The sequence below is a fragment of the Buceros rhinoceros genome, unplaced genomic scaffold (genome assembly GCF_000710305.1).
Source record: "Buceros rhinoceros silvestris isolate BGI_N320 unplaced genomic scaffold, ASM71030v1 scaffold44203, whole genome shotgun sequence".
Lineage (NCBI taxonomy): Eukaryota > Metazoa > Chordata > Aves > Bucerotiformes > Bucerotidae > Buceros > Buceros rhinoceros.
Window position 1 is genome coordinate 5363 of NW_010406160.1, and position 20937 is coordinate 26299.

The following is a 20937-nucleotide window of genomic DNA, read 5'->3' on the forward strand; positions in this document are numbered from 1 at the left end:
ATAATTTTTATTTATTGTATCTCATTGATTCAGATAGAAATGGGGGGAAAGTAAATCCAGGGAAAGTTGGAGAACCACACACTGTAACATCAGAAATATGTAAGCTCTGCTCAGATAGGCACTTCACTTTTTTTTGCATCTCATTCCAACCCCTGTTTCATTCTGATGATGCAGACCTCTTGAGAGCGTATTCATGGATGTTCTGCCCACCCTACTCCATACAACAGAGTCTGAAAATTACTGTGGCCAGATGTTGGCACTCTACCATCTGAAGAGGTAAATTAATTTACTGTTGAAACTTAGAGTATCTAAAGTTCATTAAGTTTTCCAAAAAGTAAGAATAAGGAATTACTACACATAGAAAGACTTGTCTATAAGACAGAACTAATTTGATTAAAAGCTGGTTCTTATTTTTTCCTTTTCTGACAACAGGATTGTTAGAAACTATATCCTCATATGGTCTAAAGTACTCTTTGGTATCACTTCTGGATGCAGGAGAACATGGACTTGAGCATTTGCTTACAAGTGAAAGAAGTGGTGGTGTTAAGCACATACTTAAAGATAAGTGTGTGACTAATTTATCTGTAGATTCGGGGTTTATAATATGAATGGAGTGCTGTAATCTGTCTATCTGCTCTTACATTTTTGTCAAAAGACTTAAAGCTGTAATTTGTAAATATTTCTTAAACTAACTGTAGAGTATTAACATAGAAGCTAACTTATACCTGGATGCACCACTACTGGTGTGATTATTTGCTACGAAATCTTAATTAGTTTCACCCATTACAGTTTCATCTATTAAAAGATGAAAAGAAACTAAAATCTACTGAAACTGTTGAATGAAGGGCTAACCATGTTAGAAAGGACCAGTTATAAACAGGACTTATCCAGCCGCCCTTGATAACAGGCAACTCTAAAATAACAGTGATGCACATCTTCAGTTTCTGCTAACAAAGCTGATTTCTGACCAGAAGGCTCGAGTATTCTTCTTCAGTGACAGTTCTTCTTCATATCCCTAATATTTCCTTTTCAGCTCATTAAGGCCAAAATGTCATCTTTTCTCATTAAAAAAAAAAAAAACAAACCAAAGCTAAATGGTTAAAATGCGAAGTTTTGGTTAAACAAACAGTCAGTATTTCAGTGGTTTTATCTGCAGCCTGCAGAGCAACTAAACAGAGCCAAGATATTGTCCATCTCTTTGACAGACAAAGAGCCTCAGAGGTCCAGAATGACATGCCCGGGGCTGGCACGTGATTAGAGTAATTAAATTAAATAGCAGGAAACATGTTTTCCATATGCCATTGCCTGGCCACACACAAACTGTAACAGTAAATCTTTTATATTACATTGGTTCAGGGAAATGTGTAACCATTTTAAAAATGCATGATGCCCACAAAAATAAAGTTAAAGGGAATATAGTAGAGTACTCATCAGGCTCCCTGGCTTTGGTTGCTGGCCTCAAATGCCAAACAAGTTTATTCTCTATTTATTTATTTTTAAAGGTGCAGCTCAAAATGCCTTGAGCATGTGAACATTCAGGAAGAATTACTGGGTTTACACTGTAGGGTAGTGCTGATGCTCCGGTTCAGAGAGAAAAAATAAAATCCTCCCAGTAAAGAGAAACATCTTGGGTATCTTACAAAGTGAGATTCTAACATATTTCTGTCAGTCTTTTGCAATAGTCAGACCCTCCAAACACGCTTTAAAAAGGAATTTTTGTTTCAATTCTGTTTTCCACAGCAATATGAATTTAGATTCCTTTGTTTTCATGGCCAATTGGTAGAAAAGACAGCATGTTTATCCATGCCATAATACAGTCAAAAGAATTGCTAGTCAATGGGATCATCTGTCATCCTTGAATTTACTTGTCACTGCACTGCTAAGATCAACTAGAACATTTGCTAATGGATTTCTGACTCATCTTTCAGGGATTGCTGATGCCAAATTAAACCACTGGTATTTCTGTTTTGTTACGGTTTTGCACAATAGGGAAAAGGCTGCAAATCAGTTTGGAATGAGCTACTAGAGAGACCACTGATTTCAATGTCCAGTCCTTGAGATGATTAGGAGATGGCATACAGGAATAATTCCAGTAAATTATAAATTCTGAAGACTGCCAAATGCTCTTAACATGAAGACAATTAGGCATTCCAGGAAAACCATCTCAGCACATGAAAACTTCTCCATGAAAGCGAGTTAAAAGTGTACCTCACCATTTTCTGGTGAAAAACATACTGGATAATTTCACAAGCATTTTAGATATTCCACCTTCACTTTATCTCCTTGACCCAGAATGCTAAATGACGGGGGTGCACTTCAGCATTTCTGATTTCAGGTCCAGCACTGAACTATGGTATTAAGTTTAATAATTGATTCAATTCAATGAAACCAAAGCAAAAGCTTCCAGCTGAAAAAATATATGTCAATTTATTTTTAAAAAGTCATGCAACAAAGATGATAGAACATTGATGCTCTTTTTCTCAATCTTCAGCAGTTATAGTATTTCTCAAGTTATTGAAGTGCGATTCAAGATGTAGTGTGTATGGAGAATTACAAATTGGGAATTTTTTCTTCTACTCCTTAGAATGCTTTATTTACTAACTAATCTCCATTATTTGATCATTTGATGATTAAACTTGTGTTTAACTGTAAATCTAAAATAATTAAAAGAGACAACAGTGACAGGAAAGCGAAAATGAGCGACTCATGTTGGCAATAGCTGGCAGAGCTTTTTTTTTTTTAAATGTTTCTTTATCTGAATTCTTCTGTTCCCTGAAAGAATCAGTGTATTTCTACTTATATAATTTAACCTGAATGTTCTACAAAATGGTTAAAACGATCCGTTAAAAAGTAAAGCAGTAAATCCCTTGTTACCATCTTGTATTCTGAGAACTAAGACAATAGAGAAAACTCTTTGAAACTGGTAGAAATCTGGAGCCTCTGGCTGAAGCAATGTTGTAATACTCCTGGAGGGGACAGAGCTGCTCTCCAAGCCAAGGAGGGCTCTCAAGCCTTGTAGGACAAGGGGTCCTACAAGGTGTAAGGCATTTTATGGCTGCTGCTTCACCTCCTCTACCTCCTTTATCATTACATCCCACAGCAGTGCCAGAGTGAGAAGGACACACCTCCGTCCACCCCTCCTGCTCCCCAGCTGGCCTTGGCCTCCAGCCACTGTCCCTTCCCTGACAGGAGCCAACCCTGCCATGGGGTAGCCAAGCATGTGTGTGAAGCAGCAGTCACCAGGCTCATTGCCCTTCCCCAAGAGGATCTCTTATGCCCTCTGATCGTCAGAAACGGGGCAAATCTGGAGAGCTTGGCAGAGGGGCTGGTACACCAGGGGCACCTGCAGGATGGCCATGGGAGGGAGAAGGGGCTGGGAAAGCTTCTTGTGAGGAGTTATTTGCTGAAGGGAACAAGCACTGTAGTAGCTTTGGGCATAATTGTTCTGATTTTGCAAAGTAAGTTCTTGGAAAGAAACTCTGTCTTTCACCTTTTCGTGCTTCTCCAGCATTATTCATTTTAGGGGCACAAGCTATATGCTGTAAGGAACACCCAATCCTGTGAACCACCACAGCTACTTCAGTGGCACAGAGGAGGTTTAGCCTATAGAGAAAACTTGGTAGCATTTCTTTGCTCTTGCAATGCTGTTGTATACTTAGACCTTTGAAAGCATGTGAAATTCAGTCCAGTGGCTTCTGCCAATGTTAAAGAAAGTAATTCAGTTTTGTCCTCGGTGATGCCCTTGGTGAATTACTCAGACCAAAGGACTTGGACAGTTTTGTTTTTCCTGTCCTGACTCCTATTCCTTGTTCAAAAGAGCTGCTATAAGCCTGAGGACCTATAAGAAGAGCACAGCACTTCTCAGAAGCTACAAAACACAGCACAGCAGCAGTACTGGCCAGTAGTTGTTCATTGCTGATGCAACAGCCCTGTAATAGTGATCTGCAGAGGTGGTGATAGCTGAGGAGTGGGTCTGGTTTTTTGTATGGGACAAGTTGTGAGAGAGTATTTTCCAGCTTAGCATTTTGCATGGAGTATCTTGTCTGTGGAATCAGCTGCAGGGTTTGAATCAACTTGTTTTGTTAGGTCCAAGCTGCCAGTTCAAGCGAACTTTGTAATGCAGAAGAACAAAATATGTATACGATGGACCTTCTTGACATCAGTCACTGTTGCGTTTACAGGATTCCGCAGGTTGAATGCAACTAACCTCAGTGGAATTGTGCCCCTCCTTTCCAACTTGCCAAATCCTCCTACACTTCTAAACTCTCCACCTGAAAAGTCTTTTCTCCTCCTTTCCAACACTTAGCATCCGTATTAAAGCAGAAGAAAGAAAAATTAGGAAATACCATTACTACATAAATAATAACTTGTAATGCATCAAGCACTAAGTGCCTTGTCTTGTGATTTCTTTATTTGCTAGCTGAAGTATCACATGGAAGAACAGGTAGACACAGTAGAGCTGATCCTGGTAAGAAGATGTAAAGAGCTTCCAAAAATGCTTCTTCTCTAACGTACCTAACCCACTTTGAGTACTGGTCTATAAGTCAATATTCAGCCTTTTGCAATGACACTAAATGTGCAGATGGCCATGACAGTACGAAAGAGAACCAAACACTGACTTCTTTCTACCATTGATCACAGTATCCTTTCAGGCATAAATAATCCACTGAGTCATGGCCTCCAGCATTGTGTACTGAAATCCGAATCTGTGAAGGAAACTGTGTAATGAAATGGTCTCTCTGTGGTGACTACCTGCAGCTCACCTTTACAACAGCTGATTCACAAAAGCTCTGCTCCTGTGGGTCTGGCATCCCGCCAGTTGGAACCCACTGCCTCTTCTCTGACTGGCTGTGCTATAAGCCAACTGATTTCACAGCCTGAAAGCATCTTCACGGGCAGCGGCTGTGGGAACTGGTTGCCAATGAAACAGGGCAAGGCTCAAGGCTGCAGCTACTGGATTGCTCACAGAGCTGCACCCAGACAGAGCTGGGCACAAGCATGGCTTTAGCTTGCCAACTGCAAAACACTCCCAGTCAGCTCATCCCAGATGTAGCTTCTTACCAAAATACAGGTTCTCGTGTGAAAGTAGAACTTGAAAATGAAACTAAGTTAATGTGGTTTGAGTCTTTTACTTTCATTAAAAGCTGAAGGGAAAGGGCCAAGAGGCGAAAGAAAGGATTACCTTTCTACAGTAGGGTCCAAGTTACCGTAATAGTGACATGTAATATTACCTAACTTGAAAGTATTTGATTGAAATGTGGCTTCTCAGAGAGAACCTGGGAAAATGAGCAGACTGCTTGGTTAGTGCATTACCCATCAATCCAGACAAGTAACAGTTCCCACACTGATTCTCAATCTCTTGCTGTGGCAATCGGTCTTGCTCTGTTCCTTTTTTCTTGCTGGTCCTATGCTGCCTGTGTTTGTGTTCTCAGAGCCTGCCTGAGAAAGGATGGAGAGTCTTATAAAAAAACTCACTCACATAGCACAAAGAGTAATGCTGCGTGTATTTTACCTGAAATGATGAGCATCCTTAGCAAGGCCTAATTACCTGCAGTAATGGCCAAATCAGAGCTATTGAAGTCAGGTGTTCCTGGGCTGAGGCTGTGGTGGTGGCATCTGTATTCGGCACTACCATTTTTATTTTTCTGTCAAAAACAGTACCAGAGAAGCTCTGAAGCTCTCTGCATAAAGTCAGTAGCTTCTGAAAACTGAAACCTATGCAGAAACTATTGGAATACTATGACAAAAGACCTGTGAAAATTTAGGTAAATTGTGAGAATCAAAAAGTTTTAGAAAGAAAGGAAGATGAAAAGGGATGTGCTGTTGGGCTTGGAAGCCTTTGATGCCCTAAGGCAAGGTGTCAAAATGGAGCAAAGTGGGTGAGAAATGAGGGAAACCTGATCACCACCTGTGCCTGTGTGCAGTCAGCTAGCTAAGCGATGAGCTAGGATGCTGTCTGATGTGTAGTGACTCTTCAACTTGTATTTTCAGTAGAGGAACATCTAGGAGAGCAAACCTTAGAAGAAGCTGGTCTCAGTAGCTATCCCTTTGCGCACAGGGAGAGAGCATTTCCCAACAGCACTTCTGCTCTGTGCCTTTTCTGTGTCTATTCAATAACAGGGATCTGTTTTAAAAATCTGCAAGCTGCCACCCTAAAAACAATCACGGTGCCCTTCTTGATGGGAGCAAAAGGAAAAGGCTAAAGAAAGGGTTGGAGACCGAAGCCTCCATGATTCCCTAGCTGCTTTACAGACAACCTGAACAAAGCCTTCTCAAGCCTCTGCCATTGCTGTGTTGCTGTAATTTTCCCAAGATCCTTTGCTGAGGAAATACAGACAGTATGAACAGAAAGACCTCCTTGGTCTCCTGGGGATCCAAAGGTCACAGGCCAGAACGTGAGAGGAGACAGACTGTGCACTGCTTTCTCCATAGAGCACCTGTGTCTCAAAGACAGTTAGGCTGAGCTGCTCTTCCAGGACATTATAAACAACGGAGCTTTATGAAGATTTAGCCAGCAGCATACCGAGGCATGCATTTATTCGCCCTCTGATTTTAAGGGAAGGAAGAAAATGAAAACTTGTGAGCGTGCGTGTATGTGTGTCTGTCAGAGACAGACATTCAGAGGTCAGAACAGAATTCTTCCAAAAATGAAGCATTTAAGAAGCAGCTTTCCAAGAACACATAATCCTCCTCAATCACAATAATAAGAAAGCCACTTGCTGTCTGATACAGGAAATGATAAATTGCCCAGTCGTACAAAAGTAGTATCATCTAACTGTCAAAATGAGAAGTGATAATTACTGGGATGTGGACTTACAGACTTTTAATTCATGCTAGTTATGTACCCTGATTAAGCGATTTTGCCAAAAAAAAAAAAAGTACTAACGAAAGTATCGAGGCACATATTGTAAATATCTGAAGGAGGAGAAGCAGCATAAAAAGAAGTTGGTTCAAAACATAAAACCATAGTCAACATTATTCTGCACGGGTATCAGTGAAATGAAATAATTTTGTTGTTATGTTGCAATGCCACATGGTTGGTCGGACATTTCAGGTCTTGATTTAATTATGTGATAAAATAAGACTTACTGCCTTCTGTAACTGAAAGTTTATAATAGGAGACACAAAACCAAATAATCTTAGTGATCATTAAGAAAGTAGATTTGATACCTTCTGAAAAAAAATGGGTAATTTTTAAATCCAACTGGGAAAGAATAATTACTTGTAATTATTCTCATTATTATGCACTTTTGCATAGATCTAGCATTAAAAAAAATATTCCTCCTGAAGCATAATTTTTCAAGACCACCATTTGAAACAATAGAGATGGACAGGCCCTTAGGAGTAAAGATGACAGAAAGCTGGCTAAATATTCAGATGGGGCTTTCCCTAACATTGCTGAATGAAAAATTTTCAGAAATCCAACTGCACAGTCCTCTGCCCCCTCATTTGATCCAGACTGTCTCTGGCTCAAGTTTGATCCCAGAAATCATAGGGTCAGCTTATGTTATGTAGGGGTTGCACTGGGACTATGCATTCACTTGAGGAAGCTGAGGAAGGTACAAGGTTAGGTAGCCTACAAAAAAAAAAAAAGGGTGAATTGAGCTAGTATATATAAGACTGCGCTTGCAACTTCGTTTTAGAGGGAGGAAGGTGGTGAAAGGTTTATTCGGAAGTCTGCCTTTCAAAACTTACATTTCCATTTATCTTGCCCTTTGCAGCACTTCTCAAGGCCAAAAATGCTGTAATGAGCTACTACCTTGGAAGGACCGAGTGTGCAGAGGTGTACTTTTAACAGCATATCCTCCAAACAACCTCCCTTATGTTTCAGGGCTATGTACTGTTCAGAGTCAATAGAATACTTCAAGGGAACGATGGAAAGTAAAGGAAAAGAAACACAACAAAGACTCTCCAGACAGAGTCAAAACATCTCATTTGGTCAGCTAATTGAGGCTCTGAATCATTTACATGTTAAGTAGCTGGTCTGTCAAAACAACTCTAGTGACCAAGGCCCCTCTGTAGTGATGACAAAGAACTAAACACTGTGGAATGATTTCAAGTTACTAAGCTAGTACCCTTTTAACTCTCAGCTGCTGGTAACACAACCCTAGCGGGGCCTCCGATAGCTGTGTGTGCCCACATGCGGCCATGGAAGTTATCCTGTATGGGCTAGATAAGTCACGGGGTCAGAATCAAAATATGCAAAAGGAGTGTGACACTTGAGCTCAGCATATGGGGACCAGCAGCCAGGACATGCCTAAAGGATGCCCCTTCCCAGTCCTATCTGTGTGTGTGAGTGAGCATGGCCGAGAAACCCAGCTTTTCTGCTGGCTCTGCATTTTGAGCTAATTCTGTTTTTTTGCCTTAAAATTGAATTCCAAATCAGGCTCAATTAGAAGAGGAAAAAAAAAACTGCAAAGCACGAAGTCTACCATATGCCAAGTATAGTGTACACCAAATGGAGTGGTAAAATTCCACAAAAATCACTGCGATTATTACTCTGGTGCAGAGAGGGTAACTAACTTTACCCAGGATGCTCTTCTGTTTGCCTGAACAGCAGTTCAGCACATGATGTTCTAAGCTACATTTCTGCACTGAGAAATGAGGTACAGAAGCCCCACTACCACCCAGATGATGGGAACTGCATAAGGATATCAGAAACTAAACAAATAAATGAAAAGCAAACAAACATTTCTTAAGTGGATAACAGGACAGAATACAGTAAGGAAATTAACTTGGCTTAGCTAATTTTAGCTGCAAATTGTGAAGTGTTCATAAAGGGGAGAAATAAGTAAATGTTTTAAGATGGGTGCTTGGGATTAAAGTTCATAAGATTTTTACCTGAGAATGCCAGTGAAGATAAAAAACAGGGTAGAGGTGGCTTAAGTAACATGGAGTAAGTCTTAAGTGATCCTGATGATAACGATAGAATGAAGACAGCGCACAAATGAATTGATGAGAGGTGGTACTGACTGGAGTGCTCCTGCTTTGCTGAGGCATTCAACGTTTAATTCTAGTTTCTTAATGACAGAAGATGAAATAAAGTCTAACGTCACAGCATCTACATTCCAGGAATGTGTGTCTGTCTTGAGTATGAAAATGTTATGAGGTATTTTCCCAAATTTCACAATAACTACTTCTAAATTGGCAGCTATACTGGCTTTATTTTTTGAACAACAGGACAGAATAAACATCTATTTTTCCAAAAAAAAAAAAGAGATGCTCCTTATTCCTGGATAAATATAAGGCTTGTAGAGTATATTAAAATATTATGATTTATTTTCTTCATTATGGGTGCTTTGATGCATGATAAACAAATAATTTAGAAAAAACCCTAGGTGTAGCCTCCAAAACAGGAATGCTGCAAATTGAAAACATTTACGTCTCCTCTTCTAATTCCAATGTGTGTATTTAAACAAAAGGCATCTCAATAAAATCCCTCTTGAAAGTATGATTTATTTATAGACACAAGATTCTAAATACATAATAAACAATAGGGCAAGCAGTATAAAGTTATACTGTTAATGCTAGTTTTAAGCTTTCCTAAGCTAAAACTTGGTTTTTTATCAGATTTTTTTTTGGGGGGGAATCTATTACTGATGAAACGTTATTTTGCTGTTATATCAGGGAAATAATTGGATTTGATTTTGGAAATATTTATTCTTCGCTACATATGTTGCTGAAAGCATTTTATTTTAGTTAAAATTATTCCAGAATCAAATCTGTTAAGAGCCTTTGCAAATTAAATAAACAGTCTGAAGAGCTAGAATGCAACAATTTTCTGAACTCTTTTGGTAGTAATAATTCAAGTACTGTGGAAACTGGGATCATCATGCAGTATAAACTACTTCTCTCTGTACATCTGAAGCAAAGTTCAGGAACTGTCACAAACCATTTGACATCTTCATGGAGGTGCTTACATGTTTTTCCGTGTTAGGACTTCACTGTCTCACACAATTGCTTTAATGTCTGCAAAGTTCATGCATTCCCTCCTCCCCAACATATTTAAAGGTGGACTCTAGTTCTGCAAAGGTCTTGAGGAATATAAGAGATGTCAGTTTAAGCTGTTCCAGATCAGCATTTTTTGGGTTCTAGGCAGGCTTTAGAAATGTCACGGAAATTAATTCAGTTCACCTGAATTTCAGATAATCAGAAGCCAAGAAACTGGGATCCATGTTTACCTTTCCTATATGGTACAATATATGAACACATGTTCAAGACAGATGCCATGACAGGAAAATGAGCATGCCTCAACACCACTATTCCACATTGACTAGAACTTAAAATGGCTGATGTAGGATAAAACAAGAGACCAAGAAAAAAAACCAAGAAGACTTTGTGTAATTATTGTAAAAACAGCGTAAGAAAAAAACCTTGTTCCTGAAAGCTTGAATTGTTTCAACAATGTGTATTGAACATATTTGGTTATTCAAAGCAAAAGCACAACTTTGTTATCATCAAATTTACACAAAGTCAGATATTTGGAAGGGGATCTTTTAAAAAAAAACTTTATTTGAGAAAGGAAGAGACTTATATCAGAAGGCAAAAAAAGGGAACATACAAACAGAATATATTTACAACACAAAACAAGAGATCACCTCTAAGGGTGTAAATTATAATAAATACAGTAGATTTAAAATGTAAGAGACAATAATCGATTAGAAATGTGGTTGTTTAAACCCAGTTTTCCTTTTCACTGGTTCCAGGTAGTTTCTTTATTTTAATTTTATCCAAATTTGAGATTCTGAAATTAAAGCCCACTAATATATTGGGGTTTCTCATCTGAATGACATTATAAAAATATTTGTCTTTTGTGAATACATGGCGTTGAAGTGATATTGTACAAAAGTCTTCTCGTTTGCAAATGTCTCCCCAAATAAAATGAATTTTAAAAGACGCGCTATCCCTTTTTTTGATTACGCTGAAATTAGATTTCAAGAAAATTAAAATTATACAGAATGGGAAAAACATATAGTTTCATTTTTCTATGCTTCACTTTTTGAATGTGAATGTGATTTTTTTTCATCCACCATGTAGAAAGATTTCTGTTCAGATACAAAGCCCACATAAAAAATCACCTGTGTTTTTCTCAATTTTCTCAATTTTCTCAATTAATAAATCCTATCTAAGGAGGCCTTTCGTATTACCAGCAACTATTTAGTCATTTGTCTGGAGTCTTCCTAGGAAAAGGATAATGTATCTTTAGACATTGCAACATTTTACAAGAGATTTAATAGTATTAGAGCATAATGTAAACAACACATGCTAACAACATATTTTAGAACAATTTCTACATTTGGCAGAACAGCTATCTCTTTTGAAACAGGATACTGCACCTTAGAATACCTCAGCTTTAGAAATATAAATATTTTTAATAGAAAAAAAAAAAAACCTGACAAGGATTCCAGGTCAGTTTGGGATTATCCATATTAAAGGGGATCTTAATACAATGAATCTTTAACTAGCTTAACAAAAGTAAACCGATAAAACAAGGTAAACATATCAAAAGGGAATATGAAGGAAATGTTTCGCTGGAAAGCTTCCTTAACAATTTCCCTACTTGCTTTGTTATTTTCTTTGACAATAAATCAATTCATAGAGTGCCTTTAAAAACAGAGGGAGCGCTGCCCTGTCCCGGTCTCCCCCCACCCCCTGCCCCGCATTCCTCAGCACATGAATCACTTGGGCTTCCTGTTTCCATAAGGCATTTCCTGCCCCCCCCCTCCCCAAATCACTTTTCTGCAGGAGAACAGTGGGGACCTGACAAAGTATCGGCTTAACTAAACAGGGCCTTCCCCTGCAGACAGCCCTGCTCTGCCAGGTCCTAGGGCCACGGAAGGGGACGCCAGCTTGCTGGCTGCACACGTGCACTGTGCTTTTCAGCTCCGGCGACAGGCTCGCCGACAGCCTGAACTTGCCTTTTGCCAAGTTGGCATTTTACGCACAGTCGTTACTCTAGTATTTCTCTGTGAGACCTAGTGGTAAAGGTTATGCAGTATTGTATGGTTAGTCTTTATTTAAAAAAATAAATAAGTGATAGGATATCAGATGATAACAGTAACAGTTCTGTGCTTTTCCTACAGTATCCTAATAACTGATTGGAACCTAATGCTGCATTTTGCTTCTTGCCAGTACTTGTGTCTGCTGCGTTTAAGGATGTCTCTGCGGACGGTATCATCAAATAAGACAGAATGAAAAATTAACTAAGCAGTGCAAAAAAGAAAACGATGCCATTTTTAAACAGGACTTGCCTTGCCTCTTTACGTCTACCTTGTATTCTTCTCTAAATTATACTTTATACACCAGCCTGGGACCACTGATATAGCAGTCAGTACCTGTCTATTGGGGAAAAAAATACCCTAACGTTAACAGTGTTTGAGACTACAGTATGATACAGTATATACAGATAGCTGAAAGCAGAAGTCAGAGGATTCAAAGTCAGAGAAGAAGAATGTTTCATCAATCAGGTCTGGAAACTAATTCCAGCAATTGCTGATCTCAACAAGCTAGGTGATAGGAGTTCTCTTTCACTACAACTAAGCGATGTAATGTAATCCTGGGCTAATACAAAGTCTATCAGCTATTATGCAAAGATTTGTGTAGAATAATTGACTGCAACAGGTTATTTTCTCAATTAGTTGCCATAAGGATGAGCTTTGCTTTTTTTTTTTTTTTCAGGTGTGCATACAACACTTCTGCCTTTGTTAGGTTCTTTGAACAGTAAATCAGGATTTGCTAGATCAGTGAATTAAAACACAAATGCTTATCAAAGCCTAGAAAATGTACATGATGTTCAGATAATAACCTTAATTACAAATCCTGGAGCTAAATCTTTGCCTATTACCTGTTGCATAAAAGCAGCTTGCTCCCCAGATTCCATTTGCTGGGTTTGAACATCCTCATCGCTGTCCGGCGGCTCCTCTTTGACTTTCACAGCCCCCACCTGCTGTCCTATTCTGTCATCCGCACCAGCACTGCTGCTCTCAGCCCTAACGCTGGCACCGCTGGTGGGAGTTCGCTCCTCCTGCATCGAGTGATCACCGTGAAGCTCTTCTTCAGCTTCCTCCAGGTGGCTGCCAGGCTGCTTGAGCTGCTCAATGGACTTAGAGAGCATCTGGAAAGAGAAGGGGGAGAACAGATATTGACTCTTTTCACTGATGCCAAACACCAAGAAGGACTAGATTTACACTGACAAAATTAAAGCCTCCGCAGCAAAATCAAGTAGCTATACACTACTAAAATATTCATGTACAGAGAAAAAGGAACCAAAGATACTACGCAAAGTTACTAACAAAAGGTTTTCTGTTACTCTGTAGTAGAAAATACCATGTATGTAGAGAGTGCTACTACATAATACTAAACTAAAAACAAGGCAGAATAATGAAAACACTACACATCTGTTACACTGTTACTGCTGGTAATCGAGAGAAATTTGTCTCCCTTCATACTCTTCCAACATGAATGCAGAAATTTGTTTAACTACGTTACAGATAGTTTGCCACAGCACAAAATAATAAAAGTACTCTAAAAGAAATAAGAAAATTATTAATCCAGTTAATGTTTTGCTACAAGCAAATTAGGGAATATTCACACAAGCTTCTCTATCAATTAAAGCATAAAGGCACTAAAAGTTTGACAAAGGAGTGGTGACACTGTCACCACTAAGCTGCTGTCAGCTACCTCTCCTGTGGCACAAAGGGATTACAACATGAATGTCCGTGACTGGAAAGACTACAGCTTTTGTCACGCATGATACAGGTATCCCAGCTTCAACAACAATGTAAGATACAAGACAGCTAGCCAGACAATACTGGTTTTACACCATTAACTGCTATAGTTTATGTTTTACTATTTAAGATGTAGCATATATATTTCAAAATAGTCCAAATGTAATATAAAGAGACAAGTCTGAAAAAAATCCCCACTTTAGTTGAAAAAGGCACACATCAGACAAATAAGTGTCTGCAGGGTCAAGTGAGTAATTATCATTTATTCAACTGGCCCACTTGATTTCAAGCTAATACCAATTTGTATCACCAAGGTCAAATATACTGAAAGGGGAAAAGAACAGCTTTTACCATTATTTTTACACACTAGTCTCCTTCCATCTGCATGCCGCCCCCCTGCCAACTATCAAGTCTCCCAAACTGAGTTTTAGCCAGTGCTATATGCTGAGATTCAGGATGGCTTTAGTATAACCATTTTTGTCACAGACCATGGACCATCTAGTTTCATTCTGCTTGCTAATGCATATAAAAATGCCACCTAGTGAAGGGCAGGGTTGTCATGTAAACCATGATCAAGAAGCCACAGCTGGATTTAGGAACTCCCACAAAGACAGCAAGAAGAGTTGAAGGATCTGTTTGTGCTGTTCCAGTTGATGCTCTGATACACATGCTTCACATCAGTGGAGATAGATAGATAGATACAAATTTCACAGAGGAAGTCTACAGGCGTTGGTCACAGCAAGCCTTCATTTTTGTGGAGTAATGGAAGTTCAATAACTTACTAAAAAGAAACAAACAAGCACAAAAATCCCTCTTCATTTCTGTAGTAATTGACAAATCAGAACATATGCTGCAGGTGGCATGCTCTAAGCTGGGGAATCCTTACTACTGCAACTCATGCTGAGTGTCTCCTTTTATTAAGCAGCATCTGGAAAATTTCTCAGGTCAAACCCATAAATCTTTTCCAGTTGTTTTGCAGGGAATGAGGCTGACCAAGAAGGCACTGAAGCTAATGACGTGTATTCAGCTTGGGTACACTCCTCTCTGTCGCTTAGTTAAACATCTGTGGGCGAGCCTCCTCAAGCAAGAAAGTCAGGGCTGGCTGCTTGGCTGGCTGCTAGCAAGCAAATACAAGCTGAAACATCTGTGTGACAGATAATCATATACAGCTATGAGAGTCACTGATGCTGATCCATCTGTAAACCATTCCATGTTCCAGTTACTTGACATCAGGTGGGTTATTCTGGAGGGGAAGCCAAGAAAAAATGAGTGCATGTCCGCAGAGAAGTTAAGACATATTTAGCTCATTACTGCTCTCCTTTTATGCTTTTTCACTTTTATGTCAGGCTCTTTCTTCTTCACGCTGCCGTATGGCACAGATCTGCTGCTGAGCTTTCTAAAGCAACACATGATGGCCTGCAGTATTACAGTCTACATGTGGAACACCTTCAAACGGTTTTTGCATGAAATCAGTGGAGTGATACAAACAGACATAAGGGAGCCGCAGAGACCTGCGTGGGGTTTGTGTGCATTGCATGCCGCGGTGTTCCTGATTTGGAGCCTACTCCTGTGCCATGAAAGCCAGCGGGTAATTTGCTCCAGACTGCGGCAACAGGAGGAGCTAAACAAATTAGATTTTCTAAAACACTGTGAAATTAAAGTCTTAATGCGTTTTCACAGTAGTTTTTACAAAATGCATAAATCTTAATATTTTTACTGCAAAATCTTATTAAAAGTGTCCTTTACGATGTGACTCAACAGTGACTCAACCTCAGGCAAGAAGCTCTGAGGGACTATAGTTACGTTCTCTCACATGTCAGAGCATGATAAAAATGGGTGGATGCTATGGTGGGGGAGGGCAAATCCTTAAAACCACTCCTGCTGCTCAGTCTGCTAAGCCACAGCTAACTGCTTTCTCTGTTATCACCACCATGGTTTCATATTTGTTGAAGTGGTTTTTATAAGCAACTTGGCCCCATCTTATTCCTGTAATTACATTAGTAGCATTATTAGGAGACTTCAGTTCTCCCAAGTCAGGAAGATCTTATTTTATATTATATCTCTTGATACTACTGTGGATGATTACCTGTCTGGAGACATGCAAAGATATCAGTTTGGAGTCAATATTTCTGTCTTATCTCGCCATCTAAAGCTGGATTACAGAGCAGAAAATGAGTCCTGAATGAAACACTGCTCAGGTCCTTTCACTTTGTAGCTTGATACTTCTGCTTACACTTAATGTATACATTTTTCATTTTAAATACCCCCATTTTTTTCCTGAATTTATCTGTAGGTACATGCAAAACTTTTTCCTCATTTTGATGCGTATTTTTGGTTTTGAAAAAGTGAGTGCTTAACTTCAGTTTTAGTAAGACTACATTTAAAAATAGTAATAAAAGCATGGTTTATTTCATTAATAAATTAGAGTTGTACAGATTGGTCTTCTTCAACCAGTACACGTTACTGTTATCACTATTCCAACTAAAGGAGTTACTCAAAAAATGGTTTCACACTAATATAACCTGTGTTTCTCTTCCCTTTTATTTTCAGGAAATTAAACTGTAAGGGATATGCATGAGCCAAAGTAAATAGTGGCAGCAGGAGAGGAAGCATTTACAGCCATCAACTCCATTGTATAACTGCAATAGTCCAACTGAAAAAGACATCAAACACAATCTAACCTGCTTGCTTGTACAGACAAAGGAATGACTTAAGTATAAATAATCTGGACATTGCAACAGACCATTTTATAGATCCCTCAGTTGCAGCCCCTGACTTTGTTTCACCTCCGTAATGATGAACTCTTGTAAAATACAATATATACAATATTTTAAATAAAATGTCTTTACAAAGAGACAAAGCACAAAATCCTGTAACAGCCACCCCATACATTTCTTTCTTTATTTAATTTTTCATTTTAAATACATGTCAGTCATTCCTAAGAACTCATGTATACCCTTTTCTCCTTCTCTCCTGGGGCTATCAGACTCATTTAACCAGCTATGTACGTTGTCAACTGTACTGAAACAACTCGGCACCTGCTTACTGTGGTCTCCGTTACACATGTAGTACAATGTTTCTAAGGGATGTATTTATCTTTCAAAGTCACTCTTCTGCACTATGGCTTAAACATTAGTTCTCAATAAAGGAGAAAAAGCTCTGGGCATTTTCCAGTTCCAAACCAGTTGCTATAGTTTTGTCCAAATAATCCCCTGCTATAAGCAATATATGAAAAAAGAAATGTGCTACCTCTCACCTTCAGAAGATGCTAGTCGGAGTTGTAATAGGTTTAATGAAACTATATTCATTTACTCCAGCTGAACCCGATCTAGTCTTCTGTATTTCATTAAATATCATTCAGAGAAGTGAATGATTAATCTGGGGTTAACCATATCTTTCCAATTTTCCGATTGACAGAATTAATCTATTTTTTCATTGATAAATTGACAGAAACTTCATATCACTTTTACATTTTTTCTTAACAGAATTTTCACTTCCTATGTATTTTTGTCATGGATATTTTTACCTCACGGTCTTGTCCCATCACTGGGTCCCTATGCAAAGCTGCTTTAAACCAATTAACATCCTGGAATGAAAACTTAAATTCAGGTACTCCTTATCTAAGCTTTAACGTTACCCACGCTGCTCCCATACTTCAGTGCACATTACCAGCTGCCCCATTATTTTAGCCTTTACTACTCCAGTACAGAGGAGGATTTTACTATTGAACCCAAGTTGTCAAAATGCTATGAATACATTATTACAAGAACACATGTAGGGTTTCCATCCTGATCAAATAAAATCCCAGTGAAGGCAGTACTAGCTTAGCTTCAACAAAGGCTGGCCTTTATTCATCATATGTAACAAAAAAACCCCCAACAAACAAACCTTTAAAGACAAAGGGCTTTCTTCATGTACTCTTCACATTATGATTTCTGAGATTTTTCTTGAACACAGACTTCTGCTATGGGGTCTGGACTTTTACATTACTTACATCAAGATCACCCTTTTCGCTGCAAGTGGCAGGGTCAAAGATAGAGAGAGACACAAATAACATTAAGACTTTCAGGCTATTATTGTAGTAGCGGTCTTTTGGTATGCAACTGCAATAATTTTAATGGGGGTTTCAGACTTTGCCTCCCTTTACTGAGCAGAATGAAGATCTGCAATTGTGATCAAAGGGCCTTATGAGGAAATAAGCTGTCATTTGGACAGAAGTATATGAAAGCTGACAACGGCAAAGCCAATCTTCCCTAAGACAAGCAGAGTTCAGGTTACTTCATATTTATTACTATTTTTTTCCCCAGAAAACCGGGACAATGTTTTCTACCTACTTTGGATGAGATGTCAACATTTGCAGAATATTTTCAGAGGGTCAGTGTACTAGATCCTGCAGGTATAAACATCAGACTTCAGTGGAGACATATACTGTTTCCCACATCAAAAGCCTGGCATCTGACAGCTGATCAGAAATAATCCATAGGGAATCTTCTCTTTGTTATTAAAGACAGAGGCACACCTCTGAGCAATGATTTGTTTCTTTTCAGAATGGAAATGATCCAGGGGAATTCTTTACCTCTGACCTACGTTAGATTTTGCTTGTTATCACCTTCTCAGCAGCACTGGCTTGCCGCTGAAGAAAATTCTTTTATCAAAGAAAAGAAATGGCTTTTTAGTACAAGAAAAAAATACAAGATCAGTGGGGTAGGGAGAAGCTTCCTCTTTTTTGTTGTTACAACAAGATTCACCTATATGTCCACCAAAAAGGTCTGACTAAAAAGAATTTTCAGGTAGTGCTGATACATGCCGTATCACCTTAGTTCAGGGCAAACATTCAACTACTGGGCTCAGGTGAAATACATTAAAGCCTTACGTGCTTGAATTCTTAAATGTAAGGAAAAAAGGAAAGAGAAATGGAAAAGAAAAAGAAGATATTAACTTGTTCTAAACTCTTGTTCAACTGGCATTTCATAGTGTCTTGTCAGCTTAAAATGGTTCTGGTCTTTCTCACAAAAAAAAATTTAAGAAAAAGTTTGAGTATTCCATAAATAAAAAGAAAAGGCCTACATGTTTCATTTGACTGAAAAGGAGGGAATTACATCTCTGCGCACATTTCATTATACAGCCTCTGTACAGAAGAGTAAGGGACAGAACACTGGAAAATAACAAGTGTATGTATTCACTTGATACATGCCCAAACTTGTCCTAAGAAATGAGAAGATACTCATTTGCTACTCATGTAGTATGTATTCTTTACTACACAGTCTAGAATATCTACTGTTTAAAGGTTCAAATAACTCTGCTTTGCAGAGTTTAAGTTTGATTGTAAAACCTGGCAGATCACACGATGAACAAATGACTTCCTCTGCGAATAGAGGCAAGACTGAACAAAGTATATTCCACCATTCTAGAAGAATTTAAAAACCTTATGTAAGCACAGGTGTTCAATCTGAAAGTTTAGGTTAAAGGATTTAAAGAATATGGTTTTAAATTCAGTACTTGAAAGCCATTTGATTTGATCTTTTCTTACTCTTCTGTCTATGGGCTACCCCTGAATTCCAGTTTTTTTTTAAAACTGGGTTTCTTCTTTTTAGTAAGAAATCTCCCTGGCTTTCTGTATACTTGGAGAGGACAGATACATGATTAGAGCACTGACTTTTTTCAGTAATATTCATCAGAATAGTTCTTCTGAGAACAATGCAGTAGAAGAACCTTGATGCTGCGCACTGATAAACGACCTGCATCCTCGGATAACCCACTGCTTCTGTGGCTGCAGCACGATCCTATTCTCCCTTAGGAGTTTGCTGCTCTGATGAGTTACGATGCTCCTGATGAAGGCTAGCTGCTTGGAGAGCAGGGATAAAGGAGTCTGAGGAGCTATTGGGACAAATGAAGAAGGCTATGGAAGTTCAAGGCAGTGAAAGGCCCTAGGATAAACTTAAATTTCTACTATCTGCATAAGTGTATGGACTATACTGCAGAGAATAAAAGCTATGTTCACTAGGTTTTAACAGAAGGAATTGTTCTTCTTGTTATCATAAATAACCATATAAGAATAAAATCATGTTTAAAGTATGAGAGGGAATTATTATCCTAAAGATATCTTTTAATTGCAGTTTAACTTAGAAAGAAAATGTTACTGAAACAAGCATTATCTCAAACCCACTGCAGTCTTTTTACTTCCTTATCCAGCGCAGCTCTTGTGAGATGCAATGCATTCCTAGTCCTGTGTGCTTAGGAATATGTTTATGCTACTCAAGTTGAATTTTCACATTCAGGACAAGTGTACCTATATGTCACAGCACATATCCCCAAATGCTATGGTAGAATTTATGTCAACAAGCATATGAGCTAACAAAAACGTCAGTGGGGTTCTTTGCTTTGTGAGGAATGCATGAACTGATTAGTTTGCAGTGAATACACACAAATAGCATGAAGACTCAGCACTTTACCAGTAAAAATTATTTTCTCTTCAGACAACTGAGGGCAGGTGAAATATTTTCAAACCTGAGGCTACGAGATATACATATGCCATCTTGATTAAACATATGGAATGCATACTCAAAGAAAAGCCAACTGGAGTCCTAGTTTAGTAATCAAAACACCCAAGCTGAGAGGGGTTAACATGCAAGGATCAGCTCTGAACTTTGAAGTTTTCTGGTCTTCATTTTTCCTAATTAAGACAAGATTTAATAACCAAACCACTGTACAAACTATGTACTTAAACTCTAGGTTTGTTTCTAATTTTGTTGGGAATTCTTAGTAGATTCCAAAGAACCAGTACCCCCTGGGAAGTTCACCCAGTAAGGTGGACCGATTTTTTTCCCCCCCATTCTCTTAGCTACAAGGGCTGTATGCCTGCTTTCCATCTTCTTTTCTTTGTCATTGCCTCATATATAGTTATTAAGCTAATCTCAAACAAAAGAAGACAACTAAAGATGCACGGTTAAGATCTTTGAACTACTAGAGGAGCTTCAGCAAACAACTTTTGGAAAGCTAAGTGCAGAAAAACATTCTCCAGATAAAAGCATTTAATAACTTGCGTATCTTCATTTTAGAGCAGGGAACAGCATCACATCTGTTGTAGAAGTATTAGCTCCTGAAATACCTATTTAGAGTCTGCTGCTTTGTTTGTTTATTAACGGATGGGCCCTTCTCTCCTTTCTTCTCCCTCTACAGGGGAAGAGGGGCACAATTACACTCTGTATCT

The 20937-nt window shown here is 38.7% G+C and overlaps 1 protein-coding gene across 1 annotated transcript in view; it reads right to left on the reverse strand.

The window, feature by feature from the left end:
- Positions 1–11920: 11920 nt before the first annotated feature.
- LOC104491532 (histone deacetylase 9-like) overlaps positions 11921–20937 on the reverse strand; it is a gene marked incomplete at its 5' end in the record, with an annotated part of 10553 nt that continues 1536 nt past the window's right edge. The window contains one exon of the mRNA XM_010133973.1: positions 11921–13114. Coding sequence (XP_010132275.1) covers positions 12794–13114 — 321 coding nt within the window. The remainder of the gene's footprint in view (positions 13115–20937) is intronic.